This window comes from Ostrinia furnacalis, unplaced genomic scaffold (genome assembly GCF_004193835.3).
Source record: "Ostrinia furnacalis isolate ACB-3 unplaced genomic scaffold, ASM419383v2 OfSCF7477, whole genome shotgun sequence".
Taxonomy (NCBI): Eukaryota; Metazoa; Arthropoda; class Insecta; order Lepidoptera; family Crambidae; genus Ostrinia; species Ostrinia furnacalis.
Window position 1 is genome coordinate 94,140 of NW_021137716.1, and position 24,390 is coordinate 118,529.

The 24,390-nt window shown below is 37.4% G+C and overlaps 1 protein-coding gene across 2 annotated transcripts; it reads left to right on the forward strand.

Moving 5' to 3' along the window:
* The first annotated feature begins 1,766 nt into the window (after nt 1-1,766).
* Nucleotides 1,767-24,165, forward strand: Taf4 (TBP-associated factor 4). Of its 2 annotated transcripts, XM_028321183.1 has the most exons (10): nt 1,767-2,591; nt 3,726-3,890; nt 4,262-4,411; nt 4,627-4,836; nt 5,212-5,358; nt 11,542-11,891; nt 12,276-12,471; nt 17,535-17,708; nt 18,195-18,350; nt 19,881-24,165. In XM_028321183.1, exons 1-10 carry the CDS (start codon nt 1,776-1,778, stop codon nt 20,007-20,009), a joined length of 2,493 nt encoding a protein of 830 aa, XP_028176984.1. In that variant the 5' UTR covers nt 1,767-1,775; the 3' UTR covers nt 20,010-24,165. The 2 variants fall into 2 exon arrangements, with proteins under 2 accessions (XP_028176984.1, XP_028176985.1); XM_028321184.1 differs by lacking the exon at nt 3,726-3,890.
* Nucleotides 24,166-24,390: the final 225 nt, after the last annotated feature.

Below are 24,390 nucleotides of genomic sequence, written 5' to 3' on the forward strand. Positions count from 1 at the left end.
AACCTCAATATAATTTTTGAAGACCTATCCATAAATACCCCCACACGTATGGATTTGATGAAAAAAAAAATGAATTTCAGTTCTACTAAGTATGGGGACCGCCATATTATTATTTTTTGTATTTTGTGTAAAAATCTTAATGTGGTGAACCACCAAACCAAAATACATTACCAAGTTTCAATACTAATAGCTCTTAGTTTCGGAAAAAAGTGGCTGGGACATACGGACGGACAATCTTGACGTGACGAATTTATAAGGGTTTTTTTGCTATTTGACTACGGAACCCTAAAAAAGCATTATGTAGGTAATATGAGTAAAATGTAGGTAGGTATATAGTCTTTTCTGAATGTCGGTTTACACTTTATTGAATTGGAGTAGGTAATTTATTCGTTGGAATTTTTTACCTACACGTGAAAAATTTGGTTTGAGAAAGAGGAATACAGGATGTGCTTTAATAGTGTTTAAAGCCGTTCGTAGTTGATAAAAGCTGTAGAGATGGGTATTGTTAGATAACAGTTATTTATTAGCCAGTAAAAGCATTCGGCATCATTTCGGCAGTGAAATTATTTTTATTTCGATCCTTACTGACATACATTAGTGCCGTCGATGTTTTTTTTCAATACAGTCTCAAAATTATAGCCTGACCAGGAACATAAAAACCCTGGCATAGAGGCGCCTCAATTGCATTTGATAGTGCAACACTGAGTACAGTCGTACCTGTGTTAAATTAATAGGCTAACTTTATGTATCAGGATTCAGGATTACGGGCTAATTTGATATTTTCATAAATTAACGAAAAAATATTATTATAGGTAACCTGATTTAAATAAATTAAATGAAACCATCAATCGAGCTAGTAGATTTATTTTATTATTCATCAATAATCAAATTCAGAACTTGAATATTCAACTGCAATGTCTGCTCATGAACGCTTCAAACTCGGTACTTCTTTCCCAATCCCATAAAATTCAACACTTAGAAAGTGACAAAAATTTTAAAATAGGTAGTTGAAACAAANTTTTATGAAACTAGGTCATTTACTTACTAGGATATTTAAAAGTATGGAATTAAGTACGAATTACTAGTAGTACTATTTAACATAATGGAATAACGATCATTACTTTCATAAACATTAGGCACAACAACAATATTATTTGCAAATTAATAATGTAGAATTGTAGAATAACGTCTACCGCTACAAAATTATTTTAATCCACAGTCAGACTAGCTATAAATTTAACAAAATATCAGTATTATCGGAATTAATTAATTTTTGAATTGAGTCACACGATATCATTCGATGACTATGCGAATGCAGTACGATGATACGATTACTTTTACGTTGCGGCAATCACTAAAATTCGCTAAAATGACACTAATGACGTTTAAAAAGTGGCACGCTCGGCTTCATACAATTTTTGACACATGCTGCATCTATCCATATCTGTGGTCTATATATAATTTTTTTAAAACGCATATCTATAGAACGCCATCTATGAATTTCAGCTTGCACTTCATTGTATGACTGCAGTGCTTCAGAGACTGTCCGTACAGCACATCACTATCGGTCCACCAAAATAAAGTTTATTTAATGTATTTATTTGTTTCGTAAAAATAACATTATAGTAAAATTACTTTAATTAATTTTAATTTATTTTGTTTTAGTTTGAAAATTAATTATCACATTGGTAAAAAAAAAATACCACGCGGTATCGGTTTTCAATACTCTCACCGGTTACTGGAATCGTAGGTGATGTCTCGTCGATTTGTATAAAATGGCGTCAGCCGAGTTTTTAGAGCAAGCTTTGTCTACAGACGTTGATGAGAACGCAGTGAACGCGATTGTGGGCTCCCTTGAAAATCAGCTAGTTACATCTGTTTCGGCCCCGTCTTCACATAGTAATATTTTAAACGGTGTTCAAAGTCAGCTTTCTAATATAGTATCGGGAGGAAATTCTATTATCGGTGTACAAAAATATAACACGGACCAAATCAGTGGCAGTGGTGTAGTGACTGGAATCCAATCTGCGATTGTAAACAGCAGTGGCTCGTACAACAATGTGCAATGTGTCCCGTCTTCATACGTGTCTCAAACGCTAACGTCTAATTCGGGGGAATCGTTGAAAGTGATATATTCGCAGACTCAGGGTTTGTGTAACCCCAGCAACCGTGTGACGTTTCCCGCTCAGTCTATCGCCAACGGTTGTATATTGGCATCTGGTCAGGCGCAGCTGGTCCAGTCAGTAAACAAGGGTGTTGCTATGCAGCCACCTTTAGTGATTAAGCCAGGGTCGTCGGGCGGTCAAGTCAGTATGCAGCCTGGAATGGTAACAGTCCCCATGTCTGTCAACTCCAGCATGCCTGGCGCGATCTCCAACGTGATGACATTAAACAAGCCAGGAGGGCAGAATGTCGTAGTGACAACCCAGAACCTGGGATCAGCTCAGCCCACCATCATGCCTAATGTGCAGATACTGAATATGAGGCCTGGTGCCCCTAATGTAGCAGCTCAAAAGTCTGTGGCAACAGTGTCACCGCGTGTGGTGATTGGTGCTCCGCAAGTGGTCGGTGCGAGGGCCGCTGCTCCTGGTGTGAGTTAAATTTATTCGACCACTCAAATGAATCTCTAAAGTTGCTGTTAGAATAAGTCACTAAACCATCATTTAACTCCCATAAGTAATATTATTATCATTATTCAGGGTCTTTTCTTGAGAGTGGTATTTATTAGACGACTCAATTCATATACCTACATTTTGATCCACAATTATTGTAAATCTAACACATTTGCTTCTCAAGTTGAGAACCCTGCTTTTTCACCGTGACATGCTTTTGTATAATAGCAAGAATCCAGTGAAATGAATGTGTAATACAGCTTGTAAATACTGCATTATACAGTAATCCTCTTATCTGTTTACTGTTTGGTATTTCAACATCACCATTGGATGGACCACAAGTGCTGGATTTCTATGATTCATGTTGCATGAGTGGTATTATTTCATCCTACATCTCTCATTTCACTTAAAACAGCTGGTTAGGATTGGGACTTAACATTGAAGATCATTATTCTGGTTTAATAATAATACCATGCCTTTATTACTACTTTTATTATGGTAATTTTAATGTATGTCTTAAAGTGCTAGCAAAAATAATTTGTACATATTATTTTAACATTAGTTGGTTAATTGTTCAATGAAATGATTAAGAATAATTTCTAAACATTTTCTACACCTACTTAGCATTTATTAATTTATGCGAATTCTTTCAATATTTAATGACTCAGGAAAATATTAGTTAATTAATTCATTGTTAATTACTTCAAGTTTCAAGTCATTAGACAACTTTCACTAATCACCTAAAATATATTAAGTATCTAATAAGTTAATTTATCTGGCTGGATAACATGTGGCAATTACTATCCAAACTTTTTATGTTGTCGATAAAAGAATTTACAATGTTGTTGGCATCTGCTGTCTTTATCTATGTATCCTTGAGCTTGTCTATGCTAATATAAACAGTGCATAATACCCTGCCTGCACCGTTTCACTTGATGTTGCACCTAAATGTTAGTTAATCCTCACCAAGTTATATCTAACAAATGACCTGCTTTAAAATCATACTCTCGGTTTTATCAAAGTCATTGTATCACGAAGTATATAAAAAAAATCACATAAATCACTTGGATTTCTGCGAGTCAAATTAAATTGAAACAAGGCGTTCATTTTTAGATAACGCTGCAAACCCTGCAAAGTCTACAACCGGGGCAGCAGGGTCATTTGTTGTTAAAGACTGAGACGGGTCAGTACCAGCTTCTGAGGGTGGGCCCAGCGCCCGCGCCCAACTCGCTCGCGGCGCCGCAGGCTCAGACCATCCGGCTGTCGACCGTGCCGGCAGTAAGTAGGCACAGCCACACACCCACAACACTGAAGCCGGACAACCGTTCATTGTCCGGTTTCAAATAATCAATCATGCATGTACTATTGTGGTGAAGGTGCATGTCCTAAGGTAATTAACAAGGTAAGAACTAATCGGAACTTTCAGTGTCATTGTGTATCCATTAACCCTGATTAATTCTGTTTGCATCATTGTTAATTGTGAGTGCATCGAGTCTGATAAATGATTTGCATTTTCGGAGTAAATGTGTAATGCGTGTAACATGAATATGCGAAGCTAAAGTAGTTGGTCCGTGTTGGCTTGTGAATGTGCTTGATCAGTGGCAGGTGTGTTGTCGGCGGTTGTTTGAAGGCGTGTGTTTGTTGCGCAGCACCCGGGCGTAGCGACGGTGTCGACGAGCATGGCGCAGCCGGGGCCGATGCCGCAGATGCCGCAGGGGCCGGTGGCGACGCCCGTCGTGGCCCCGGCGCCCGTCAACGTGGCAGGCGCCGCGCCGCAGCCGCCTACCGTCACCACACAAGTGAGCATTTCATATTCATTGAACTGTGTGAAATGCAACTTTATGCTTAGCAAACATAAATCTTATTTGATAAAGTGTTATATAAAATAATACTTCAGATGTAGGTACCTAATATACCTTTGGCTTTGGGGAAATTGCGGAAGAAATGAGCTACAAATCAATGTTGCTAAGGAAAAGCTTACACTTCCCTAATATCTGTACCGTATTTTCCTTAGAAACCAAACGATAACACCAAGGAGAAGTGTAGGAACTTTCTCGCGAACCTGCTGGATTTGTCGAGCAAGGAGCCCAAGTCGGTGGAGGAGAACGTGCGGAATCTCATCCAGGAGCTGATCGACGCTCAAGTGGAGCCCGAGAAGTTCTGCGACAGACTCGAAAGACTGCTCAATGCTAGTCCACAGCCGTGCCTCATCGGCTTCCTAAAGGTATGTGTCACGACGGTAATACTCAAGTATTAAGACCTATCACAAGTTAGAATCATTTCTTGAGTATAGATTCAAGCAACCCTACTCTATCCACTAAAAAATACACCAAGGGCCTTATTACAAAAAAGTTAAACCATTGTTGATGATGAACACTTGTTAACAATATCATTTTCATACTAAATGACAATTTAAACTATAGTTCTTCGTTGATAGTAAAAAGGTTATCATACATTTTTGTTTTATGCCACTTGTCATAATTACTATAATGTATGATATTCTTTAGTAGTGAACTGATAATGCTGAGGCCACATTGATTCCAAAAAGAATCTCTTAGCAGTTTTCTTGATTACAATTTTCAATGTCTGTATTTTTCAGAGAAGTCTACCACTACTTAGACAATCCTTAGTCACAAAAGAATTGGTGATTGAGGGGATCAATCCACCGCCAGCTCACGTGGCCTTCTCCACGATCCCTTCCCTGCCCACGCCACCGCAACCGGTCCTTGCAACGCCCAACGTCATGGTAAGTCGAACTAGAAACCAACTGTAGTGTGTTCGTGGCTTATCTAACTAACCAATTACATTACAGGTCTGTAAAGAAAGGTTTAGATTATCTAGAAATTTTCCAGAAGATAGATTTACAATCCGATTAAAACATACAGTAGAATCTCGATTATCCGGACTTCGATTATCCGGATATCCGATTATCCGGACTCATTCTTCACAGTTCTAATTACCGATTTAGGGTTTGGACCCATAAAAACGGAAGGCGCCGCCACCGTAACACGTTATGGACTTCGTCTTAGTTCATTGTTAAAAGAAATAGATTCATCCAATAGTCTATTTAGTTTTTTAGACTCTAAATGATGTATTGAAAACCCTTTCATTGTAAAAAGTTAATTATTGTTTGATTTTACTTTGAAATCGATTATCCGGATTTTCGATTATCCGGAACACCCCTGGTTTTAATTGATCCGGATAATCGGGATTCTACCTTTAAAATGTCCGCAATAATGCCATGAGTATCAGATACACCTTAGTGTGATTACTAGTTTGCTGTATAAAAATTAGTGTGCGTGCATTACACGCGCAGCTATATTATCGTAAAGCGCTCATATGATACACTATAATAAAATAAATTCTTATGAAAAGTGTCATAAGTCCATATGAAAGGTTCTGTCGTAAAATCTTAAGTATCTGATGCAGGCATAGTATATCTTCTGCAAGTACGGATAATCTGAGCCTTGCTTTTTCCATAACGTTTACACTAGCGCCCTTAGAGTAGAAGCTAACAATGACAGACTACCATCTGTCTACTTGCAACATTTAGTACAATCCTTTTTATAGCTTCCATAACGCGCTAGGGTACACTGGCTCCGATGTAAAGTATTTAAGAACCCCGATCATACAGGCGTCTGTCGGGCGTCTCTCAACCATACAATAGGGGCACATTCCACAATCATTAAGTCTCAAATATCTTGCCGACACTGTAAATAATCTATCCCTTAAAAAAGACCACATTTTCCTGATCGGATTAACCTTTAAAACGTGGTATTATTTTAAAAAATAAGACCACGTTTAAAAAATAAGATCACGCGTTTTCTTGATTAGGTTAACGTGGTCTTATTTTTACAATGGTTTATCAGTAGAAGTATCTTTTGTTCCTGATTGTATTATGTTCCCTAATTGCTTGAGGGACGCCCAAACGTTTGTATTATTGAGGCCCAATCTTTAGGTTAGATATAGACAAACTGGAGAATATAAATATTTATATCCAACTATAAGTTTAGTGATGCGCATAGACCAGGGCTGCCATAACTCCCGGTCCAATTAGAGCTGGTATTTTTCACCCCGTCCTTTAAAAAAACGGCTAAAGCTACTACTATTATAAACTACTAAATAAACTGCCATTTGCAAATGAAATGACCATGAATTTGCAATGTTATTATGTATGGTACTTTTTTTTATTAGAAACAAAAGACCAGTTAGACAATATTGAATCCCCTTATCACCATGGTATATGGCAGCCCTAGCCCTAGAATAACTCGATTTAACATTAAAATAGTTTTAACACTGTATTGTTAATAACATCAAACTGATACCATTTTCATGACGAAAAGGCATGATGACACCACCATGGCATTTTTAAATGAGCTGACAATCTTTGTACGGAAAATTAACTATGGTTTTGTAATGTATTAATCTCTTATTTACTGCATAATGAATTGAGTGGTGTCATCACCTCAAAATGTTCCTAGAAATATCCTAAGTTCTGACTCCAGAGTCAATAGGACCGATTCCGTGCAGCCACTTTTAAACTTAGTTCTAAGACCTTTATTTTCTCATTTTTTTTAATTCAAAAAGTAATTTTAATAATCCTTGTCACATTGTCCTTATAATTTAGTCATGAACTTGTGTAAAACTAAATTAAATGAATACTGGTTTTATAATAGGGGTGATTCCATTCATGCACTAAGGAGATAAGAAACATACTAAATATTTTTTTTTAGTTTTAAAGACCATTTTAGCGACTGCACCCATAATCGAACCGCTAACTTTATCATAGCGCTCCGCTTCCATGGTGGTGTATTCATAATAAGAATACACTAAAAAAGGTTAGCGGTATCAACAATACATTTTTTGAATGATTATGGGCCGGTTTTTCTATTGCCAGGTGACTTGAAATGTAAAAATATGATTGGCAATATATTATTTTATACGACGATTGAAAAAAGTTTTGGCAGTGACAAAACACACTAGTTTATAGCTATTAATAACAGAAGCCAACTGGTTTGAAAAATCGACCGAAAAATACTTATTGACTGAATACTCGTAATAGCTAGGGATTGCAATTTTTATGATATCTGGAAGCAATCCAAGATCTATGTGTTAATTAAGTTTTAATTAAGTTTTAATTAAGTGTAATCTGGATCATCAAGAAAACTGAGGTAATATTCGATGGTAACTGGAGTATTCAAAACAATAAAAAATGTCATCGACATAATAATACTATAGAAGATAAAAATAACAGTAAACCTGTGAATATAATCACAGTTTATTGAAGGAAGATCAGAAAAATCTAGAACTAAAATCACAATAATAATTAATATTTGACGATCGATCCGGGTTGCAATCCATACTAGCTATTACCGATGAATTTTAATTGCATTTTACATTTCCAAGCACAATGTAACACAGAATATTACAAGGCAAGTGGAGCAAAGCGTTATATTTAAAAATATTCATGTGTTATAAATGTGTTACGACATTGTCACAACGACATGTGTTTTGAGTTTTTCAGTACGTTGGGGATAGCTAAAGTGTTTTGGTTTTCTATCAGCTCTCTGATGACGATGGGTCGTCGAGCCCTGTCCTAACGCCCCTAATGCCGATGGCAGTGCCGGTATTTTCTCCCATGCCTCTTGGCGCCGTTTCGGTACACTCACCGTTTCAGGTGTGTTAAACCTTCTGGTACTTACTTAATGTTCGTACCATCTCGCATGAGACTCCCTAAGCTCTGAAATCAATGTTTTATTTTACTGCCATTTTGATTTTTTGTTTTGTTTTCGTACAGCAGTTGTTCCTTCGCGAGCAGAAGCTCGCTCTCTATAAATGTTATTATTTGAGTAAACCAAGCATCCTCGGCTTGTTTTGTTTTTGTTCAGTTATCTGTTTATTTGCTGCTACGTTATATTTAATTTGTTGAATGCCGTTATTGTATCATCTGGCTTTGTCCTCTGTCATTATTGTAGTAATTTGATGATTATAATGTTTGTTGGTGTATTCTTTGAGGGCCGTGGCGAACGCATATTATTGTAGGGTAACCATAACGGTGCAAAAAAAGTGTCAACAGTACGTTTTAAATGTCGTTACAAATCAGGACATACAACTTGAGCAGTTCACATGAGACGATTTAATAGGGTCTAGTCATTATTAATCGAACTCACGCACCGGCCTATCCATTGCCGAGTTATCTTCAAGCGGAGACGTCTTTTGGAAGAAACCGTAAAGCGGTATACCGTGGCTGGATCCTCAGTTGTTAGTATTTGATGTAATTTGTTACAAAATGTGCATGATTCTTTAGATCAGGAGTCAAAATCGTTCCGTGTGGCTACTCAAAATCAAAATTATTAAATGGATAGTTATCACGAATATTAACATTAATGATTATTTGATTTTAAATTCGAAATTTTAAAAAATACGCAATGTAATCCTGCCGTATGGTAACCCTATGTGTGTGCGCGTGCGCTCCCCGGCCGGTCACTAAGCTGGTTGTGTTGTCAGCTGGACGAGGATAGTCAGAGCCCCACGCTCACGCCTCTCCTGCCCCCAGTCATGCCGATGACGCTGGTGCCGCCGATGTCCTCGCCAAAACCCATAAACGTTATGCCAGTCCAAGCTCCGGCGCCCGCGCAGGTTTGTTCACACGGACGCTTAGCATCACGCTTGCAAGGAGCGTGCAAGAATCCGCCAATTCTTGACGTCTATACTCGAGCTTGAACTACGAGAGACATGGGGAAGGGAGCTATGTCCCCTTTCAGAATATGAAGTATAGTCTCTGTCCCATCAAGAAAGTTATTACGTAAAATACTGCAATGACGAGCTTATGCCTTAGTTGAGAATGCTCCTCGTTTATGGCCAGAATCGAAGAAAACGACGGAGAAAAAGTGGAAATCCCTTCATGTCTACTACGTATCGCTGCAACTTTTGATAATAAAACACTTGCACTTCAACCAAAACGATTTTGTTGTCTATGAAATCTTTGGTCGATTATGAGTGTAAATTGGCGGATTTTTTGTCACGACTCCAATGTTCAGTCAGCCAAAGGTGAATTACAAGTCCTCGTATACACTAGACAACAAACAATGTGACGGAAGACTCCGAAACGAGACGGAACGAACGGATCAATACAGAGTCCACTAGTGTATACGATTTGCACGCCTTCTTTTGCGTTTCGTTTTCTTTTTTATTGCTTAATGCAATACAAGGTTACAAATTGGTCTTGGGTGGTCAGTTGACTTATTCAATATCCCACCACACTTATCAAACAAAACGTTTGCTGTATTTTTTCTCGTCTATCTTTCAATGTTGTTAATATGTAGATGTTAATATGTCTCTCGATGCACAGCAATGGTCATACAAAATTAATGACATTTCGAACTATTATAATTTATAATCTAATTAAAAAAGAGGCTGACAAAGGTGACTGTGTTTCTTCCGCCACTTCTCACCACCAACCCATATGTTGTCCCGAAGTAAGGTAGGGCAAGCTATATTTGGAACATGTTTAAAAGCGCCATGGAAGGCCTAAGTACCGAATAATAGCTATATTTAATGATTTTCATGACATTAATATCTAGTTTACCTTATGTTCATACCATTGAACTCAGTTATTTGGCTACAATTCGAAATAAATTAGCTAAATATGCTGTTTTCATATTCTATTTGATGCGTCTTGTTCGAGGTAGTAACAAAACGCAATGATTAACATAATTTTAAAAACATGAACATAACCTATTAGGTTGAAAATTCTAGTAAGAAGTTGTAAACCAATTTACCATAACTGTTTATATGTTATATTATTTATATTCTAGAATCGTCAGAATTTGGTGTAATGAATGTTATTGTCATATTAACGTAGAATAATTTGCATGAGTACATAAATTTATGTAACCCACTTTTCTTTATTATTAGGTGTATTACAATTTTTATTACCTATTGTTACAAAATACCGTAGCGAGAATGCACATAAAGATAAATTCTTAGTTATTGTGTTCAACATTTTTAGGTTAAGTATAGATTTTAAGGCTTTCTGTAGTACTTGTTGTTATCAGTAATCAATGTCGGTCTAATTTTACGTATGTATCGCACAGTAATGGGTAGTTTTAATGGTTAAGTTTCCAGATCGCAACAGAATAACGGGCTTCGCATACTCTCAACACCATATAAATGCGTGTTTTCACAATGATACGCATACAAACTCTCTCGGATTTGCATAAAAGTATCTGTGTTCAAGTATCTACAAGTTAGGATTCAAGCTGTCTGACAGACAAACAGCTTTAAAAAAATAAGATACACGTTGGCACCCTTTTTTTTCTTTGTGTAACGTGAAAAAAGCTATTGGGCTGTACACACTTTTCTAATTTATTATACGTTTAAACAATTTTATATTCAGCCACCTATAGATAGTCACGAGGTCACTATTTTACGTGTACATACGTGACAATCAACCGCGCTATTACTGACTTGGTTATCTTTACAGTTGGACCGTTTATAGATTTATCGTTATCAATAGATTCAATGTTGCATGACCGCAGTAGAAACAATATGCTCACTTATTAATGTTAAGTAGACAATATTACTGTTTAGATTTTGGTTTCAATGGAACATATTTGGGAAAAATTGAAGTCTTCTGAAGGCACATATAATCGTGCACTATAATTAATATATGAAACGATTAAAATGACTCATTCTTGCCTATTAGCAGAACAATTTCATTTCTCTCAAATGTTTTCCGTGATCCACCTGACGAAACTAACTAGTTTATTTTAGTAACCTAAAGTATTTGTCGTTGTATGCATCCAATGTTGTACATCAAACATGCATGACAAAACTTTAGTATTTAGTAGACGCCGAATGGTACTTTGTTGCTGTGCGCTGGCAAGTCATGTGCTTACCATGAGTTCACATTTTTTCACACTTTCAGCAACAAAAGCCCGCGCCAAAGCCGGGGAGTTCGATCGCGGTCCTTCAAAACATCCCAGTGCAGACGAAAATCAACGTCGGCAAAGTCGGCAAGTCCATGACCGTCAACAGCAAGGCAAACTTCGCGCGCTCCGGGGTCCCGTCCGCTGCCCTCTCCACCGTCCTCACTCCTGGGAAATCCCTTCTCAAGGACAAGGAAAAGAAAATGCAGTATTCTTCGCAGCCTTTCGCCGACGACAAGATGGCCGGCGATGACGACATCAACGACGTGGCTGCTATGGGAGGGGTCAACTTGGCCGAGGAGTCGCAAAGGATTCTGGGCTCCACGGAGCTCATCGGCACCCAGATTAGGTATGTAAGCTACGACGGTTTCATGAATGCGAAATGCCTCTAGAAATTGTGCCTGCTTATGCAACACAGATTTATTCAGTTTCCTGCACCTAAAGTGTCCCACATAATCGATACATTTATACATTGACTCGCAATGCGCAATATTGTCTTGCATGAAATGAATAGTTAACTTCTTTGTGTCCACTTGCCCATTCGGGATAGATTCTTCGTAGCGGACTAACGTGTAGTTGAAATTGAAATAAAAAGTAAAATGTCTGACAGTGAGAGCGATTTTTCGTTTTTGAAGGAGGTTGAGAAGTCGGAGGACGATGTGTTCGTGGCGGACGAGTCGTTTTTGGAAGAGGATCCTGTTGTGAATGCGGACGATGGTCCGGTGGTTTCCAGGTCGTGCAAGGACGAGTACCTGGTGCCGACGGGCCCGCTGCACGCGCGGCTTCGGGCGGCGGCGGCGCGGCACGGGCTGGACGAGCCGGCGTTGGAGCTGGCCGGGCTGCTGAGCCACGCCGTGCACGAGCGCCTCAAGAACTTGGCGGAGAAGCTCGCCGTCATCGCGCAGCACAGGATCGATCTCTACATCAAGGTAAACTAAATTTTCCAATCTGTCACTATCTTTGTGTTCCTCATTTATTTTTCTGTTTTATTTTATTTTGTTTCCGACTGACAGCATGTCGGACCTATATCTACATATATTTTAGTTGCAAAAAATAACTATTACAACTACATAAGATTCCATAGTGGTTGGCTCGATATGCTGTTGTCTGTGCACTAGGTTTTGGCTTGTTGTTAAAAATTTTAGTCCTAAGAGTGGCTCATTTGTAACCAATATTGTAATAGCTATAAATGTTATAGGCACTAATTTGGTCTTTAATCATATTCATCTTTACTATAGTACTATTGATTGTGCATGACTGTATGTTGCCTTAAATAAATAAATAAAAAAAAAAACTACCCATCACTACCTTAAAGACCTTTACTGGCAAAATATCCCACCGCGCCGCTCGACTATTGTGGTGAGCCCACTCGTAACACAAGCTCATTTAGCTTAACACGAGGGGCTAACGGGACTATTAGTAATTTGGGCAATACAAATTGCTAATAATCTTTTTTAATAAAAAAGAAAAGAAAAAGAAAATAATAAGTTCATCTTGTCTCTTTTTAAATGTATTAATCTATTTGTGTTAATGTATATTTCTGAAACTTGTTTTTAAACACTATAAGCCTTCATGCAATGTAACCAAGTATGACTGAGCCACGCATATCGACTATTCCATGTACCATTTGTTTGGCCGGTCTTATCCTTCAGTAAAGGTCAGTCATTTTCAAAGTTATGCCTATTTTGCTTGAGGAAGTTGCCCTTGCGTTTTCTTCAAGCAATTAATATAATTTTTGTTCAGGTCTCTTTTCTTGTCCATCTTCTTGTATGGGATATAATAGCTGATATTAGACTGAACCTTGTAAACAAATAGATCTCATGATTTCAATGATTTATATTGTAAGCTTTCATTCAGTATGCTGCTTTCTTTCTGCTGTGTTCGAAACTAATGCGAATACATTTTATACGAACATGCTAATGCGAAACGATATGTTTATGAGAATATTTTAAATGAAATCTGTTAGTGTCCGACCGAAACTAGTTTTACGACCGAAACCGAAACCGAAAACGAATTTCGGCAACGGTGTCTATTTCGGCCGAAACCGAAACCGAAACCGAAACTTCCTTACAAGGCTCATACACTCAGCGGCACGGAATTTGGCCCAAGCCAAATGCCCTAAGCAGATATGAATGAGGCCAAATAGGTGTTGTATACCTAAGTTTCGTGTGACATGTTAACAGAACATTTGTTTTTGTTAATTTAAGAGGCTAGATTCATAAAAAAATGCGTCTGTTTAACTTTTTCGACTCTAGAAACGCATTTCGTTGTTGGAGCGTAAAGAGTACGGGTAAGTTTAAATTCGATATTAAATGTTGTAAGGGTTTGGCGTTTTGTTTTTTGTTTTTAAATTAATCTTAGGGTTATTCTCGTTTCCATAATTTGAGAATAATGTCCATTACTTCAGCTCAAGTTGCTCAAATAGTGTTGCTTAGAAGTCAAGGGTGTATGCAGCGGGAGATGGCTGAAACTTTCAATTTATAGCGTACAAACTTAAGATACACTTTAAAAAGGCATGACCAGACCGCCTTTTACACAAAAAGACCAAGAAGTGGGGAATTAAGGAGTAAATCAGCGCGCGATGACCCGATAATCGTGCTTGCAATATCAAGAAATCGGGTTCTCACTACGTTTGAGATACGCCAGCGTTTACAAACAGCAAGCACAGTGAATGTTAGTGAGCACACAATAAGAAGAAGGATGGAGGATCATAACCTGCATACTCGAAGACCAGCTCGAGGACCAGATCTTCTCCGATACCTCCGCGAAGTGCGACTTACGTTTTCTAGAGAACATAAGCTAGCAGAACCAAAAAATATTTATAGGTTAGATTAAACTTAATTAAACTTTTATTAAGCATATTGAATTTTTTTTTATATTTACTACCCGCTCTTATAACGACATAAAACGAGATAAAACTTACCAAATTCAAAATAAATCACTCGAAAACTCGCCACCACAACAAAACTAACAGCAAACAAACAAGCGAGCGAATCACGACATTGGCTCTGATCGGATTCATTCACTCATTCAACGCGCCGAACATGACCGATAACAGCGCGGAAACTCCCGAATGCACATTCGGTTTCGGTCGTAGTTTCGGCAACTTTGCCGCCGAAAACGAAACTAAACCGAAACTCGTGTTTTCACCGAAACTCAACCGAAACCGAACATTCGGTCGGACACTAAAATCTGTTGATGAAATGAAACGATACAGTCAATGTGCGTTAAAAGGTCAATTTAAACGAAAGGTTATCTTTGAAACGTGTGATTCTATTGCAAAGAATATTTCCCAGGCGAAAGGACATGCTATTATCGTGATCCGCACGAGCGAATTAAATCTGATAGCGTTTAAACAAAGCTATAGCGAAATTGTCAAAAGTATTCAGACATCTAGCTGTGCATCTAGTCAAAAGTTGCGAAGTTACACTCAATACTTTATGTTCTGGGTTCGAATCCTAGAATATAAATTATATATAAGTTTCTTATTTCGAATAGAACATGAAGTGTGGATGCAAAATATTCAAAATCTATTTAGCAGATGCTATACGCGTAATTCGAAAGCACTGTGCGAAGGATTTCAGCCAAAGCTATGAAAGCAAACAAGAGATTACTGCGAGTATCAGCCAAAATTTATGCATGTAAAATGACTGTTTTTGCCTTTGACGTAATGCGAAATTGCTCTGTTGTTTTGTGCATTAGGTGAGGTTATACTCAAAACGAAGGAAATACTATTCATACATTCATAGGTTTTCGTATCTGCTCATAATAAAGTGCGAGCGATACGTATATCTTCAGTAGCATGAAAGTCAATGTCTCTGTGAAGAGTCGGGTCCCGGGGTATTTACATTTTTCTGCAATAACATTGCAGTCTATCCTGAAACGAATTGAATGTCCACAAAAATACTGAGCTTCAGAGGGTACGCCAAGCAGTATTAGTCCGATTAAGCCACGTCCGACAGAGAAAAAGAATAAGCTATAGCTTATTACAACTATTTCAATTTAGTAGTAACCATGGGGGGATTCGGAAAGCTTCGCGATATTCTCACGTCCGAAATACCGCAGTGTCTCAAGACAGAAGTCTTTGACCAGTGTGGGTTGCCAGTGATCTGAGTATACGGATCTGAGACGTGGTCGCTTAATATGGGCCCCAAAGTGGCTGACATAGCCCGCAGAGTCGCTAAAATCAAGTGGCAGTGGGCGGGGCACATAGGTCATAGAGCTGATGGCCGCTGTGGCAGGAAAGTTCTTAAGTGGCGACCACGAGCCGGAAGACGTAGCGTGGGCAGGCCTCCCACTAGGTGGACAGACGATCTGGTGCGAGCGGCGCAGAGCCGGTCTTTGTGGAAATCCTTGGGGGAGGCCTTTGTCCAGCAGTGGACGTCTTTCGGCTGAAACGAACGATCAAATATACAAGAAACTACCGTTCCATTGAAATAAATGCTGAAATAAGGTCGAAATGGTTTAATACGTAACGAATTCCGATTACTGTTCCATGAAGTATTGAGTTAAATAATTTATCACGTATCCGTTGCGAATGATATGTAAATGTCGAATTACGTCAATGCCATGAACACCAATGAAGCTGTGTTTTGCCACGTAAAATATCGGTAGGTAGTGAACTTAATTGCTTTACAAACCGACCCATTTAGATACTTATTTGTAATTCAGAGCTCGTCCGCAGTTCTTCTATGCAAAGCTATTTGACAACTCGAGTTGAAAGCTCTCGGGGCAATAAATGTGGGTCGGAGAGCGTAGACTTCATCAAACGGACCTTTCCAGCTTAATGCTAATATTTAGTATGCCTCTACTCTAACCATTTGGTGATTACTACCGGTTTTCACCCTGTTGATCACGGAGACATTAAATATTCGTCGCTTTGTGGTCATCATGATGAAGTCTAATCTCATTTTTCCTGAACAATCGGCCTCATCTAGGTCCATTTTCTGTGAGGCGGTTTCTGAAAAAAAGTAAGGAGGTTCTCCTCCAGAAATTCGGTCAACCTCTGTCCATTGGAATTCCGTTGCCCATATCAAATTGTCCTGCCAGTTTCGCTTTGAAGTCCCCACAACATTGAAGTGAATTTCAATTGTACATACAATTACCATACATATGGCTTCTACTTCTTCATCTGAATGTGTCGTCTACACATTGCTACACCTGAATCACCTTCACCGAGTATCATTTGGCTATTTTGAGCATCAGGTATGCAATGTAGTCAGACGGAATAGATTCTGCAAAAAACCGATACTGAAAGTCCTTCAGAATCTTTTTAACTCCATACTACGTAAGAGAATAACGCCAGAGGAATGGACAGAAGCGTGATTCTTCTTCAAGAAAGAGGATACCACCTTACTAAAGAATTGCAGACCCACCACTTCGCTTCTGGGCATGTCTACAAGCTGTTTTCGAATGCGTTGGTTTTTCGTGAACCTAAGCGTTCGCATACGTGTTTGGGAGTCCCGAAAAAGCCAGTTTCTGAAAAGACACATCTATACGCTGCGGAAGGTTTTACAGAAGACCGAGGAGTGTAACTCGTCACTATGCTTGTCCCTCGTTGACTTTGAGGAGGCTTTCGATTCGATCGAGACCTGTGCAGTGCTGCAGTCAGTTTTAGTACAGCATTTCTTACGTTTATAATGAAACTAGCTTTCCGCCCTCGTGAAATTTCGTTGGACACAGAAAAACTTTATCCCGCGCGTCCCTGATTCAAAAACCGGGATAAAAACTATCATATGTCGTTTCCCGAGACTCAAATTATCTCTATGTCAAATTTTATTAAAATCGGTTCAGTGGTTTAGGTTTGAAAGCGACACAGACATACAGAGTTACTTTCGCATTTATAATATTAGTAGAGAATGAGCTTGACACTTTCAGTTTCTCTTGGAACTGGAATGATTTATACACCTTGCGTGCCAAAAGAACCTCCCTGATTTTGTCATCCATAAAACAAATTCCTCAATATTAACAGGACTTTTATCCTTGTCCACAGTCTGATTCCCGGTACGAAGTGACTCAGGACGTGAAAGGGCAACTCAAGTTCCTTGAGGAGTTGGACCGCGTGGACAAGAAGCGACGAGAGGATTCCGAAAGGGAGATCCTGCTTCGCGCTGCCAAGTCCCGCTCCAAGAACGAGGATCCCGAGCAGGCTAAGCTGAAGGCAAAGGTAAGTTTAATGCAGCACAGTCGATTTTTAAAACAGTGATGTTATGCTGCTTTTACACTGCGCGGAAATTAGCCAAGTCAAGTCAAAAAAGCAGTGGGGTGGGGATGAAAAATGAATGAATTTCGTCCCCACTCCTCTGTTTTTTTGACTTGACTCTGCTAATTTCCGCATAGTGTAAATCCGCCATTGGATTATCAATATAACGCCAACTTTACTCAAGTATTTTTCTCTGTAAGACTCTATTTACATAAAGTAATTGCTCATTTGCCACAAGCACTTGATTTGTTATAATATACCTGCATATTAGTCAAAGTTAACTTGTGCTCAATTACGATTCCTATTTTTCTAAACAAAAAAGACTTGTAATTTGCAGTATTTTTACCTTGAACTCTATATTTTGTTTGATGGCCTTATTATTTTGTTACCGAAGAAAATAAAGACCAAGTAAGACTAGAATCGGAAATGAATGGTTCCATAATCCGCCAGGCTAAGGAGATGCAGCGAGCAGAACTTGAAGAGCTTCGGCAGCGTGAGGCGAACCTGACAGCGCTGCAAGCCATCGGGCCTCGCAAGAAGCCCCGCCTGGACGGCCCCGGGGGCGCCGGCGACTCCGGTGCCAGTGCGCACGGCAGCGGAGGCATCGTAAGTGTAAAAACCTGCTTTGTAACCAGAACTGGCTGTACATACATTCTGTTTTGATAGCTATATTTGAATGTGACTTTTATACTATAGTCTTTTTCACGTAAGATGATTCGTATGACGTTTCGAGTTTGAAAGTTAAAGAGATGTCACATAACTAAACCATAGCGATTTATCTATCGATTTTTTCTAAGAGTTCGTAAAACCTACTTTTAGAGAAATATTTTGTATAGGTGTCATTTAACAAAAAACATGTTTTTTTTTAATTACAAATATTTTTGTAACAATTTTTATTGATAATATTCAAATTCCATGGACTTCGTGTTCAAAAAAACGATTCCTAAAAAGTACTGGTTCTATTTCTTTAAATTAAAAACTATTAATTTATTTTCAATGCGTTTATTTAAGTCAACAATCGAAAAATATAATTGATTTTTGTGATGTTTTAAAGAACTAAGTATTCACTGCAATCGATTAATGAACCGCGGAAATAATCGATTTTGTTATACAGCAAATACCCCAGCACTAAATCTATTCCGTTTCACACATTGCATACATTAAATAAAAAATATTTTTACATCGTATTTAATTAAAATATTAATCAATAGACTCAGGTTTTACTATATATTTCAAGACAAGTAGTTAATATTTTTTTATTATATTGCTAATAAAATACAAATATTTTTTCAAAAATATTCTGCATATGTAGTATGCGTAATATGGATAACCTTGAAGTGTCATACGGATCATCTTAGGTGAAAAGGACTATAATTGTTTATATCTGTCACTTCACTTCTCTCTCTGGAAATACACGGTCTATCACTCTTCTTTTTCTTTAAATCTTAATTCCATCAGCACTCTGCACTTCTACCAGTTCCTAGTGTTCTTGTTCCTAGACTAGGATGCCTACGTCACAACATCTACCTGCATGCCAAATTTCAGCCCGATCCGTCCAGTGGTTTTGGTTGTGCGTTGATAGATCACTATGTCAGTCAGTCAGTCACCTTTTACATATTTAGACTAGTAAATATTCTAGTATCGAGTCGCCTCGTTTTGTCATTCACCGAGTACAACTGGGGCCGATGGGGCCGTTGGAACAAAAGTTCTCTAGTTCGAGCACGGACTCGAAAGATGTCGTGTAAAACATCCTCCGCGATGGACTGACGATCTAGTGAAGGTAGCGGGAAGTACCTGGATGCGAGCAGACCAAGTCCAAGACCAGTCATTCTGAAAATCCTTGGGGATATCTTTGTCCGAACTTTTAATGAATGAACTGTCACGGATCATTACTATCAGCGATGAACATTACAAGCAGGTAGTATAGATTGTTTCATCCACGAAGACGCGCCCCACTATTTTTTGGTCGAGAGAAGCACGGGGTGCGGGCAGTTTGATCCGAGCAATCCGAGCGTCATTAGCGTGTACCGATAACACTCAAATATTATCGGAAGAATAGTCGGGCGCAACTTCGTGGGTAAAACGATCTATACCTAAAAACAACTTGCAAGAAATAAATTAGTTGTGACTTTCCAGACGGGCCGAAGCCAGCTCGCGCTGCGGACTCGCCTCAAGCGCATCAACCACCGCGACATGATATTCCTGCTGGAACAGGAGAGGGACACCGCCCACTCGACCATGCTGTACCGCAGCTACCTCAAGTGAGGCCCGGTAGCACGGCGCTCGCGGCACCCGGCCAAGGGCGGCAAGCCTAAGTGATTGAACACGTGCTATAACTGTGAAAAGTGATCTAAGTAACCAATTAAACATTGTGATTGAACAGAATGTGAGTAAGTGAACAGGATTTCATGATATATTTATGAAGAGAACAGATTGTATATTATATATATTTTTCAATATTTTAGTTATTTAGGAAATATGTACACAATAGGCAGTGTTATTGTATATAAATAACAATATTTTTCAATATTTTAGTTGTATTTAGCAAATATACAATGGACAGTGTGTTTTGCATCAAAAGTAATTTTTGGGCACCATATACTTATCCTAGCTCAGGCTAGAAAATGATTCGTTAAATCATGTAGAAGAACGGATAATATTTTTATCTCCAATTACAAGTATACATACAAATCCTGCTATTATAAACTATAAATATTCATAATATATGGTAGGTAAGTATAGCTGCATTAACTGATGTGCAATATCATAAGTGATTATTAGCTTATTATAAAGTTGAAGCACGACTAAATGCAACAAAAAATTTGGAAATCTTAAACTAAAAATAACATAAAATTAGGAAAAAAAATAATATCTAGAATAACTAGATATGTATATAAATCAGTATTTTATAAGACATACATTGTTATTGTATTGCCTATGTACATATCGTGTAGTTGTATGTGTAAATAATTGTTTTTCTCTACTAGCTTAGGACTGTGTCCTTTTTTTGGTAAGTGATGTTAAAAATCAATTCCATGTTAGGTATTGTTTTGATAAATTTGTTGACTTGGTATGCAGTGCGTACTATTACCAAAGTTTTTTTGTTCTTTTTTTTTTCAATTGTGGCTGTGCAGTTTGCAAATAAAACCAGTGTCAAATTAAGGATAATCCCATCTTTCTCTTGAGTTTCAATAAAGATGTACTATCCTAGACTGCATCCCACTTAACACCAGTTGCGATTGTGGTCAAATACCTGCCTTGATAAGCATAAAAATAACATTTCAGATATCTCATGCTGACTTCTTGAGAGAATGTTAAGTGGAATCGCAATGGTTTTGTTTTATTTGCCTGCACTTACGTTAACACATGTTTAATGGTTATCCTATAATATTACATATTAAGAGTCAGTTATTTACTATTAAATATAACAAAACTGCTCAACATAACGCTTCACTATCCTGTCAAGAAGCCTCAATTGAACCAAAGCTATATTATTATTATAATAGTTAAATTAATATAATAAAAAGCCACGAATCCAAGACTAATACATTCCCAACATAGTCGATTGATAGTTATTTGTTATTTTTTTATTTGCATGCTTTTTATGCAAAATGTAAATTTTGTTTACTGAAAAAATATGTAACAAAACATTTGTTAAATATTTTGGTGCCATTATTATATTGGTGCCACAATTTTAACATTCGTTCGTTTCAGCCAAATGACGTCCTCTGCTGGACAAAGGCCTCCCCCAAAACTTTTAAATTATGGCACCAATTCTGCAATTTGAAAATTACTTTTGATCAATCTAGCTGTTAGATACGAGGGGTAGTTGAGTAGTAATTATGTGCGTGCCTTAAGTGAAGGTATTTAGTATAATGCATTAGCACTAAGATTTAATGTTAAAACGACATGTTATTACTGAATTATGCCTTATCAGTGGAATGTCATGATTAACAAAGTAGATGTTTTCTCCTTCTGTAATCTAAAAAAATTGGTTGATCTCAAAGTAATTAAAATTAACCTTGTTTAGGACTAAATTAACTCGCAAACAATCTTCTTCTAACTTCTAGAATATACATAAAAGAAAATAATTAACTATCGTAACCACATTATGCACTAAACTATTATTCCATTGTTATATTAACTTTAGTTGTCCTGTTTAAATTCTTTATCTTTCATATATTTAGATATGATAACTGAGCGAATAGTATAATTGTTAAGCATATGATATATGTGCGTGATCTGAGATCCTTTTATGGATTTTGCTGAATTAGATTAAGAAGTGTATGTAATACGACTGTATCAAATGTATGAAACTATTATGATAGTATATGGCCATTGGTGGCTATCACTAGATTTAGTGAAGCAATAAAGTGTAAGAAGAGGCAAAGTATCAAAGTACTAAAACACCTAAACCTGCGCTAGGAATATTACTAAAAGTTATGTATTTATAGATTATTTAAATACAATTATCCAAAATCACAAAATTTTTAATGGCCTGATTCCCTTGCAAAATCCAATTTGTTTGTTCTATATGAAACTTGTGACAATAGTTAATTAACTATGTTGTTAGCAATTGCCAAGAAAAGCAAAAATATAAATTAAAGAGAATGCATTAAGCACAACCTTACGTCATAATTTATTTATTTAAAAAGCTCACCAACACATTTGCACTAAACTAGATATGATCAACAATAACATTTGGTTTCATGCTAAGTGTAAGCTTAATTATAGGTGACAACAACAATACACAAAATATACAAATAGAGACATAAAACATAATTACACCTAAAGTCCGGTCGCCGAGCAGAGAATTTCGTTCAATGACCCCAAGCCACCTTATCGCTCGCATGTAACTATATTGCTGTTGCTCTCGCACACTCACGCGGGAGCGGGACAGCAACATAATTACGCGTGAGCGATAAGGATGGGTAGTTTGGGGTCATTGTTCGAAATTCTATCTGCTCGGTGACCGGACTTTATGCTATTAGTTATGGATATTAGTTATGATGTGAGGCCCTGCGCTAATACTACTCGGATACCTTTGGATAATTTTATTATAATCATGAGGCATTTATAAATGCATAGTAGACCAACTTTGAAACTGAATATATCACAGAAATTGTGTTATTACATTGTTCAGTGTTTCGTAGGAAATTGTATATAAAGAGTTGTCCGTTCATTTATTAGTCTTAATTTTATAATGTTAATGGTTATCCTCATTCTAATTAGTGGTTAAAATTTGCATACAATTGTATATTTAAAAAAAACAAAAGCTATATTTTTGAAAATTGAAATGAATAGAAGTTAAGTAAATATACCTAAACTATTGAGACGGTAGGACCGCGTGAAGAAATGATGGTGTGATGATTTTTTTTGGTTAATGAATATTATGTAGTTTCATTAAAATTAAAATCTTAGAAATGCTTAAACCATGTCTATTTTTGCTAACGAAGGGCTTTTATGGAAATACATAGTACTATGTAGTAATGAGCATTTTCTTTGTTGCGAGGTTCAACTACCCAATAGTCAAAGTTCTGATTCAGACTAGCTAGCTTTTTTCTTTTTTTCTGGTTATTTTTTAGAACAGGATTAAGTTATCTAATTAAGAAATGTTAATTGCTTTATGTGAGTTCATCAGTCACGTAATTAATTGAAACACATTGATTAACAAATGTGTGCTGTCAATGTGCAATAAAGAGGCAGGTGTACTGAAAAGTCCGTTACGTTCAAATGTTTTCATTTTTTGTTCATAATTGGGAGTCATCCCTGCATAGACAATATTTATCGCGAAGATTATAGAAGAAGCGGATCGCTCTCCCATCACGGCATAGATAAAAAAGACAAAATAAAACTATCTATAGAGTCCGTGCAATGAAAGTAGCGCATATCCGAGCGGTAGCGCAGGAACCCGCTGGCGGGTAGATAATTAATTTCTACATCGGGCTCCTAGCCTACCGTGCAGAATATCAAAATGCATAAAAATTAATAAATTACGTCAAGGAAACTACCATTGCCCTGCTAAGACTAATTTGATTATCACTTGAAATAAGTGAAATTTTCTGTTCATAATCGCCACGAAAATTGAGCTTCTGTAGAAATAATGTTTAGGTTATTCATAAATAAATTGTTATTATGTAAATTGTAAATACCACTCCATAACTTTTTATCTCAAATGTGCAAGTGACACGATCTTTTAGGGCGTGTGTTGAGTTGACGAGCCGGTTTCTTTCTACCCAGTCGGGTAAGTCGCGGTCCGGCTCGATGCCTTGGCCAGTAACCGGCTCGTCGACACACGCCCTTACTAACACATTGAGACCAAAAAGTTAAGGAGATAGTAATGGCCCTTGAGTCACCCCGTTCGTTCTATGAACATCATTCATGCCTTAGGAAATAAATTACATTTTCCATACATTGTATGGATAGAGAACATGATTTATTTATTATATTATTAACGCGGATATTGTGAAACATCTGTAATTTTTTTATTATAGGTTATTATTACCAATCAAGTTTGTACATTATTAAGTTTTTATTGTAATTTAATTTCTTTTCTTATTGACATGAACAAATAAAGTGTATGGGAAAGTTTGGTTTTTATTTATATTGGAGTATAGTCCTTACATGGTTTTGATTATATCACAGG